The 8,936-nt window shown below is 51.2% G+C and overlaps 1 protein-coding gene across 1 annotated transcript; it reads right to left on the bottom strand.

The window, feature by feature from the left end:
* Positions 1 to 433: 433 nt before the first annotated feature.
* LOC136663862 (nucleoside diphosphate kinase A-like) lies at positions 434 to 7,563 on the bottom strand. The gene is made up of 5 exons (XM_066640822.1): positions 7,449 to 7,563; positions 4,810 to 4,940; positions 3,738 to 3,839; positions 2,384 to 2,496; positions 434 to 592 (listed from the first exon to the last, which is right to left on the bottom strand). The coding sequence occupies exons 1-5, from the start codon at positions 7,561 to 7,563 to the stop codon at positions 472 to 474; spliced, it is 582 nt and encodes a 193-aa protein (XP_066496919.1). The 3' UTR covers positions 434 to 471.
* Positions 7,564 to 8,936: the final 1,373 nt, after the last annotated feature.

The raw sequence follows: 8,936 nt of genomic DNA, 5'->3' as shown, positions 1-8,936 counted from the left end.
ATTGAAGTAGTAGAGAGGGGAGGGAGGAGAGTGTCTGCCTACCTGAGCTCCTTGGAGGTATGTGGGATATAAATGCAACACAAAATGGAGATGTAAGACTGACAAGTTGCTAGCCAGACAAAAGAGGTTCTTTCCATCACAACCATTTGGAAACGAAACACAGAATCCAGTTTGTATAAACCTGCTTTTAATACGTATTCCTTTCAGAACCTTTGGCGATCCTGCCACACGTGCAAAGAGTTTGGGCCCTGGGCTCAGTCTGATGCCCTGAGCAGATGGAAAGGGTGGCTGTGCAAGAGGCATCCTCTCCCCTGAGCTGAGCTGATGGCTGAAGCATCAAATCCTCAGCTTATGCCTTCCTGCCCTTGGGTTCAAAGGAACGCACAGTTTGGGACAGGGGTCAGCTTGCACTTGGCCGTGCTGGCAGAGGTAGTAGGACCTTATGTCCAGAATGTGGCCATGGCGACACCCTCAGAGTTCATACATGACGTTGTGATCGCAGCAGTCCCAGTCTACAATCTCGTCGTGGCGGAACCAGAGGCTGATCTCCCTCTGGGCCGTCTCCACGGAATCGCTGGCATGGACAACATTCCTACAGTCAGACAAGGGAAGCCACAGTGAGACCATTGGAAATGGTAAAGCCTTAGCTACACTGCAAACTTCAGAGCACTAAAAATGACAAATTTCCAAGGAATTGCTGGTGTTATCAGAGGTCAGCCAGGCTGGGCATTTGCTGAAGGTCCACACCCACCAGAGAGTCCATCCAGCTGGGCCAAACACTGAACTTCCACGTACAGAGGTAGTGGAAGTACCAAATTCACCCTAAGCAGGTAGGTGGAGGAGGCCATGGGAGGCCCAGTCCAGAGCTTTGCCCCACGGCCCCTTGCAAACTGGTGCCAAGACTGCCTTGCAAGAACTGCAGTTCCCTGGAAAGGATCAGTAGCTTTGAGCCATCACATGGATATGCCCTCAGTGGCTCTAAAATCAGCTCTTGAACCATCCCCTTCCTCCCCGAAAGTCAAGTTCTGTGGTCATTCAGATGTGGTCAAGCCACAAGACTCTCCTTGGATGGAGAAAGAACCTTTTAGCTTGGGCCACAGTCCCAGGTGTGGCATGAAGTAGAATGAGACATCCAAAACACAGTGGCATCTGGGCTGGTAGAATGGACTGGCAGCCCAGTCCTAGCCACACTTTCCTGAGAGTAAGCCCTGTTGACTCTAATGGAAATTACTTCTGAGCAGACATGCATAGGATTGGGCTCTGAGGCTGCATTTCTATCCTCACTTTCCTGGAAGTAAGCCCCATTGACTATTATGGGACTTACTTCTGAGTAGTCATGTATAGGATTGGGCTCTGAGCCACTTTGGCTGCAGGTAGAGCCAGACCATTTATCACGGTCCCCCATGTAAACAGGTTGGCTGCAGGCAGAAACGGGGGCATTTTTAGCCTGCTGTTTGAATGGCTACTTTTTTTTCCCCCTTACAAAGAGTATGTTTTATTTTAAGCGGGCATTGAAACATGCAGTCCTGTCTCCCCCTGTAGTCTGACATGGTGCAGCCTCTCCTACTAGCTCTGAACTCTACCAACTCAGCCCAGTCCTATCCAACGTGCTGGTGTGGTGAGGTGAGGGAACAAACACGGCCTCCATAAGTGCCCCCCCGACATACATGATGTCCCCCACATACCCCATTAGCACGGTTGCATCCGTTCGGGAAAGTTAGTTAGGATTGGGCTGTTTGCAGGCAGAGATCAAACTCTAGTTAGTTGACCAGAAAACCGAATTTGAAGGCCACAATTTTGAACACTGAATCTGGTTTCGTGTACAACAAATTGGGAAGATAAGAGCAAAGAAAGGAGGAGATTATCTACTGGAGATTGTCATGCCAAAGTTAGTGACTAGATATTACTAACTGTTTGTAATAAATTAGTTGACCCGGTGGCATAGCTAGAGGGGATGCAAAGTGCTAAGTTTTGCACCCCCTCTAGCTATGCCACTGAGTTGACCTAAAACAAATGTTTACTTTTTGCCATTATTCATGCATTACAGTGTTTGGGGCTGGCCTGTCCATGAGGTCAATGGAGGTGCTTGCCTCGGTTTCGGGGGCGCCCATTGCTGTTTCTGATGGTATCTGATTTTGGCCCAGCAGGGACACAAGCTTTCTTTCCTTTCTTCGGCAATCTCGGATACCTGCATGGACCCCTCCACTACAGCCCATTCATGCGTCAAGCTGTTTAGATCAGGGCACAGGACTTACCCACAGCAGCAGTTTATATTTGCACCCAGTTTTTTTAATACATATTTTAAAAAAAACTGGAGGGGATTCTCCAGGTCTGAAATGAGTGACATCAGTGACATCACAACTGACCTTGGCCCAGCTCCTACCTGCTCACATGGACACTGAAATCTCCCCGGACAGTGCCTGGTTTGGCTTCTGCAGGGTTCGTCTCTCCCACCATGGACCGAGAGGTCTTGACAACATTGTAGCCTTCCCAAACCTGTAACAGACACCGGAGGAGGAGGGCAGACAAGTCATCAAGCTGGGGGCTCCAGATTCCCATGCACACCTACCCTGTGGGGAAGCAGCTCTTTAAGAATGCTGCTCTCCCTGATCGTTATGGATTTAAAGGCTTGCACTAGTATCAAGGACAAAACTTCATGTCTCTTCAAATGCATCAGGGTGCACCGTACAATCCTTTCCCCCAGATCACGCCCAGGGGGAAGCAATTCTGTGCCCTTAAGGTGCAGAAGCTAGCTGTGCCCAGCACCAATTGGCTAGAAACCAGTGGTGTCACTAACCCACCTCCCCAAAGCAGTTTTTCAACATTGTAAAATTGATTCTGGTTTTTGTTTCTTCCTTAGACAGAGAGATGTATATTGTATACGTTGTGCTTTAAAAAAAATAAAAGGTAGACAGCCCACCCGAAGCCTGGAGGAAGGGAAAACACAGACTACTATGTGATTCTCTGGCTGGTACTTTTGTCAAAAGCCCAAGGTAGCAAAACTCATTGGGGGTGTATGTCCCATTGCACAACCCATTAGCCACCAAGCCAAATTCCGCTGACAAGTCTGTTTTAAGGCCTGCTGTCCTGTTTTTCCAAGCCCAGGCAGGCAGCCATCAGAAGCTTGATGGTACTCCAGGGGAGTTGCTAGATAAGTGATGGCATTTGGCTTTGGTGGGCCATAAGTCAAGCAAATGGCTTAACCCAGTGGTTCCCAAACTTTTGAGCGCCGGGACCCACTTTTTTAAATGACACCCTTATCAGGTGCCCACCTAGGTTTATCAGACTTTTTTTTTTTCTTCAAAAAAGGAGATCTAGAAAGAAATATTTTATTTATAAGTAATGATAATCAGACCCTCAAACATTATCTCCCTATATTTACGCATGCTTGCAAACTGCAGCAGCTGAGCTCTTTGCAGGGTAATTACCAGCTACAGTACTTGATTTCTGAATAGCCTCCGGGCCTGAAGCAATTAGTTCTTTCCATCATTCTGTTGTGACCCACCAAAAATCAGGTCACGACCCCCCCCCCCAATCTCCAAACCCACAGTTTGGAAACCACTGGCTTAACCTAACCTAAAAATCTTTTTTTGGTGCTATGCTACAGTTTCTTCCTATACACACACAGTCTCTCTCCTTACATAGATGCTTGTCCTCAGTGCATTAACCACTTCATAGCCAGGCTACACAAGCACCCCCCAAAACATCAGCCAGGCTCAGCGTCCAGCCTGCCTCACCATGGCCACCACAGGTCCAGAGGTCATGTACCGAAGCAGCTCCTGGTAGAAGGGCTTTCTGCGCAGCTCATGGTAGTGTTCTGCCAGGATCCCTTCGCTGGCCTGCAAAGGAGAGGAACGCTCCCAGTCATCACAGCTGCACCCACAGTCATCCACCTCCCCACTGTTCGAGATCTGCAAGCCAGGCCCCAATTCACATCCCCCTGTATAGAAATTTTGGTCGTCTTTCAGTGCATTCACCATGCCTTTTCTCAGTGGATGACGCCTGGTACTGGAATTCATTCCCTAGCAATATATCGATTTCAGTAGGATTTTGTCATCTGCAATCAGGGGGCTTTGTTTAGAAATTTGTGATGTTGTGATCTGGGACCTCAAAGGAAGAGGAATCCCCCAAACCCACCACTCTGATCTTCAGCTTCTCCGCATTTCTGCTGCCTGAGGTTTTCCTAGGGTTGCCAACTCCTGATGCCAGCTTCCACTCCTCTCTCTCACCTCCCAGCACTTGTGGTGGTGGGTCAAATACTGCTCACCTTACTCTGCTAGCACATCTGACACCATCTCTACTTCTTGGACTTGAAGGAGGAGGACGGCAAGGAAGAGAAAATATGGCAGCAAGGAGAGAGGTTGGCTAGAATGTCTTTAACACTCCGGCCTACCACTCTTGGTTCCACTCTGTCCCCCTCTTCTTTTTAAATCCAGGATGTGGGAAGGGGAGAAGTATTGCTGGAGGTAAGTGCCTTCACCAATCCATGGCCTGAGAGGACCAACTCCCCCAGCCTCTTGGACCGGACAGCCATGCTCTTGACATGGAATTGTGCAGGAATCGACAAGTGACGGCTTTTCCCAGCAAGGAGGTACAGGGAATGCCAGCAGATCAGGCTGCTGCTTTAAGCCACACTGGAAAAGGGCCAGTGAGAAAGCTGGCCACCCTAGTGGGGCTCCTCTCGCTGCAAATTACACCACCGGAGTGCACTGAGGAGGATTCCAGAAATACCCGGTCGAGAAGAACATCTGAGTTATCTGTGGAAGGAAAATTCCCTGGGGTGCCGTTTCTTGCCCCCTGGTACTGTACCTGGAGCAACTTCAGACCCACCAGCTTGAAGCCTCGTTGCTCAAAGCGCTTGATCACATCACCCACCAGTCTCCTCTGTACCCCATCTGGCTTCACAGCGATCAGCGTGCGCTCCTGTAGCCCAGGTACACCTGGAGGGGGGAGAAGAGGCAGTTAGAGCCAGACACCTGCATTAGGGTTTGGGTTACCCGGTGTGAGAACTCATCGTGTTACCCCCCATGGTGGACCTCCTCCCGTACCAGAGCATGGAACTTAGATAAGTGAATAAATGGGCTCATTCATTCAACCTCTCTGGCCCTCAGAACACCCTCCAGATACAACCAGAGCACAGTTCTGGTCATGTTCAGTTGAGCGGGCCAGAGGATTTCAGGGGACAAGAGGTTGGCCACGGGCCGGAAAAAGTCTCGCTGTGGGCCGCACCTGACCCCCGGGCCAGGGTTTGGAGACCCCTGGTCTAAAGGTTCCTTCTCTACTGAGCTTCTGGTGACAGCAAAAGTGGTCTCTCCTTGTTCTGCGGTCATTGAAGCAGGGCCTCCCACGGCTTCTGTTGTTACAATATTTACAGTCACTGAAATACTGTCACAACAGGAGGCCCTGCTTGATGTTCACTCCCAGATATAATCACTGTGGCTCTGTGGGATACTGGGAAATGTAAGCCTCAGGTCACAAGCTGTGGGCAGGCCTCAGGGGAGAAGTCTCTGTTCATAAAGCCACATCTCCTCCAAAGCGCATGGTAATTGCCTGCGTGGGATGAGAGCCTGGGATAGAGAAGACTCACACCTCGCTGGACTGCGCTCTTGTTTAGCCTGCTTGTTTTTGAGCCTTCTAGTTTCTAAATCAAACGAAAAGTCCTGCACTTCTGCAATGGAAAAAATCACCCAAAATGGTGATGGGGAGGGGGTGATCCACCTTTTCACCACTTTTCACCTGCTTTTAGCAGGCAAAAATCAGATCAGGGGTTGCATCTGTGGCAGGCTGGAGGTAGTGGCAGCAGCAGACTTGGGGCAAAGGCCCCCCCAAACCCCCCACTCTTAAACTCCCCTAATTGGTCACTGAAGCAACCCGCATCCCTTTGCCTAACAGAGGGGCTGCCCTTGGCCCCAGCACCGTAGTGCACTCTGTTTTAAGCTTAACAGTGGGCTTACCCTGCACATGCCCAATCTTGTCTGCTGTTGGAAGCTAAGCAGGGTCAAGCCTGGTTAGTACTTGGATGGGAGACCACCTGGGAATACCGGGTGCTGTAGGCTTATACCATAGTCTTTCCATGTCTGATCTCGTCTGATCTCGGAAGCTAAGCAGGGTCAGGCCTGGTTAGTACTTGCATGGGAGACCGCTTGGGAATACTGGGTGCTGTAGGCTTATATACCATAGTCTTTCGAGACTGAAGGTTGCCAACCATGGGCTTGAGTCTTATTTATTAACAGTATTTATACACCACTTTTCAGCAACAGCAAAAATTCACAAAGCAGTTTACAGGCAAGGTAAAATAATACTACAGGCAGTTGCCTGTAGTAAAGGAATTTCAGGGACCTCTAACCACTACAAAGGCAATGTCCAAAAGGCTGTTTAAGAACCAGTTAGTGTCAAAGCCCAGGTCTCCAGGCTTTCAAGCCACAGGTCTCTCCAAGGGTGATGTCGTAGACACTGCAGATTCAAGTTCATGCAAGATCCTTGTCTTAGCTAGCTCCAGAGCCCATTGTGTCCCCTGCAGAAGCACTCCAGGGGGTGCCAGCCTGTGCCACCAGAAGCCAAAACCAGGGATTGGCACTCAAGAAGGGCACTGTTTGGCACTGTCTATGCCAAAAGAGGAAGTGCCAGCCTGCATCTCTGATATGCCCAGGAAGTGCATTTGGAGAAGGATTCAAGACTGGTATAAAAATGTGGAAAATAAAATAATAAAATAATGAAAAGACTGTCCAAATTCCCCATCCTGGGCAAGTTGCAACCACAGGGGATGATGCCCCACAGGGTGCACCCCAAAGGAATGTCCAAAGGGGGTGCTCTCGGAAAAGTGACCCCACCCCAGCATTTTGCAGGGCCAAAGTATTCCTCAAAGTAGTGGGGCTGTGAAGCCTCCTGGAAGGGGGGGGTGTCACAGCAACCTTTCAAAGCCTGTGTGAGAAGGGGCTTGGATCCAATCCATTAATAGTTCTGCCTGATCAAAAAATCTGAGTTCTTGATCTAATCCTGCACAGCCTCTTCTCACTGACTTGCCCCACCAGTTCCTAAAGCTGGCCCTGCTTGTGCTGCTACCTCACAGGGTTGTTGTGAAGACGCAAGCCACTGGAAGGGTGGATTGGGTTCCGGGAGGCGTAGTACGTTCAGTGGTGGGTCCCCAGTCTCATCCCTGATGCATTTATGTGGGTCGTGGCATGGGGACGGTTGAGGGGTGCTGCCTTAAAAGAACTCCAGGGGTATGGAGGAGGTGGGAGGGGGTTCCAGGCCAAACAGTGCCAGTTTCTGCAGGCAGGAGGGATGCCAGGGAGGGCCAGCCAATGCAGGCTCCCCCCCCCCACACCCCCTCCTGAAGGATGTGCCTAGAGGGGGGGAGGAGAGAAGGAACTCCTGGCTCCTTTCTGCACAGCAAAGCCAAACCCCAAGGAAGGGGCTGGGGGATGCCAGCGTGGCTGAACACTCACCCGTGCTGTACAGCAGCCCCCAGGTTGGCAGGGGTGGCTTGAGGCGCTCTGGGTTGCCCAAACTCCGCTGGCCCTGCAGGAGGCTCCGAGCCAGGCAGCGCTGGAGGAAGCCCATCAGAGTGGGTGGGTAGGTGGGTGGATGCCCCCCTGGTGCCTACCGAGCCGGGCAGGAGGAGCCCTGCCCGGCAGGGTTTATACTCCGCCGACGGAGCGCAGCCGCCTGGGGGGGGGGGGCTAGCCCCCCTAGCTGAGCTTCCAGGAGGGCGGAGTGAAGATCAAGTTACAGTCCTGCCCATTCAAGCCGGCTTCCCTTCTGCAGGCAGCTCCCTTGGGGCAGGCTCTGTTCCCTGCAGGGGAGGACACAAGCCAGGGGGATGGGACCCTCCTCTCCTCTCCCAGCGCCCCACACCATCTCTGCTCTGCCCTGGGAGCCCCTACCTGCTTCCCCTCCCTACAACTCCCTCGTCCAGAAGCACTTATAGCGAAGGTGGGGAGAGTTAGGACAGGCACAATCTTTCTTCAGCCAGCAGCTCATTGGCCTGTGGAACTCCTTGCCCCAAGATGTGGCAATGGCACTTGGGCCAGATGCCTTTAAAAGGGGATCGGACAGATTTCTGGAGGAAAAGTCCAGCACAGGCAACAAGCCGCGATGGGTCTGTGAAACCTCCTGGTTTTAGAAGTAGGCTGAATGCCAGGTGCAAGGGAGTGCCAACAGGATGCAGGCCTTTTGTGGTCTTGGGTACTCCCTGAGACTCAGGAAGCTGGAGTAGCTAGGCCTTGGGTCTGATCAAGTGTGGCTCTGCTTAGGTTCAGGAGGATGAGGACAGCTTAATGTTCTATGTTTTGTTGACCTAGGAAGGGGCTCATTGTAAGCCCCTAGAGCATCACGGTCACATCAAGTTTTGAACCCAGGTCACCCCAACTCTTTGGCCATCTCACAAGAAGAGAGGACTCTTTAGAAAAGAGCCTGATGCTGGGAAAAATTGAAGGCAAAAGAAGGGGATGGCCAAGGATGAGATGGTTAGATAGCGTCACCACCGCAGTGAACATGAATTTGGACAAGCTTTGGAAGGTAGTGGAAAATGGGGGGGCCTGGTGTGCTGTGGTCCATAGGGTCAGGAAGAGTCTGACACAACTGAATGACACATCAGGTCTGTTGCTCTTTCAATTCTGAACCACCCCAGGAGAAAGACCCTTTCCATTGCCCATAATTCAGCACCATCCCACGCCAAGACAGCAGTGAGGTCTACCCAACTGTTGCTCCTTCTGGGAATGGAAGAAGCGACCTTCCAGACCCCTGGCCCACCTAGCTCAGGATCATGGACCCTGACTGACAGCAACACTGCAGGGGTTCCAAGCAGGGGTCTTTCCTAAAGTTACTTGAAGCTACCAGGGGTTGAACCCTGGGCCTTTCTCCATTCAAGGCAGTTGCTGTAATTCTTGCCAGTATTTTATAAACTAGGTCTGCATTATTCCCATTCTGCAGCT

Source organism: Tiliqua scincoides, chromosome 13 (genome assembly GCF_035046505.1).
Source record: "Tiliqua scincoides isolate rTilSci1 chromosome 13, rTilSci1.hap2, whole genome shotgun sequence".
Taxonomy (NCBI): domain Eukaryota; kingdom Metazoa; phylum Chordata; class Lepidosauria; order Squamata; family Scincidae; genus Tiliqua; species Tiliqua scincoides.
This window is presented reverse-complemented; position numbering and strand designations above follow the sequence as displayed.

What these genes read in the sequence shown, in the direction of transcription:
- LOC136663862 (XM_066640822.1), bottom strand. Translation starts at nt 7,563, where the DNA reads ATGGGCTTCCTCCAGCGCTGCCTGGCTCGGAGCCTCCTGCAGGGCCAG. An exon ending in CTGGACCTGTGGTGGCCATG is followed by an intron (nt 2,497 to 3,737) that starts GTGAGGCAGGCT and finishes TGTCTGTTACAG; the next exon opens with GTTTGGGAAGGCTACAATGT. An exon ending in TTCAGTGTCCATGTGAGCAG is followed by an intron (nt 593 to 2,383) that starts GTAGGAGCTGGG and finishes GTCTGACTGTAG; the next exon opens with GAATGTTGTCCATGCCAGCG.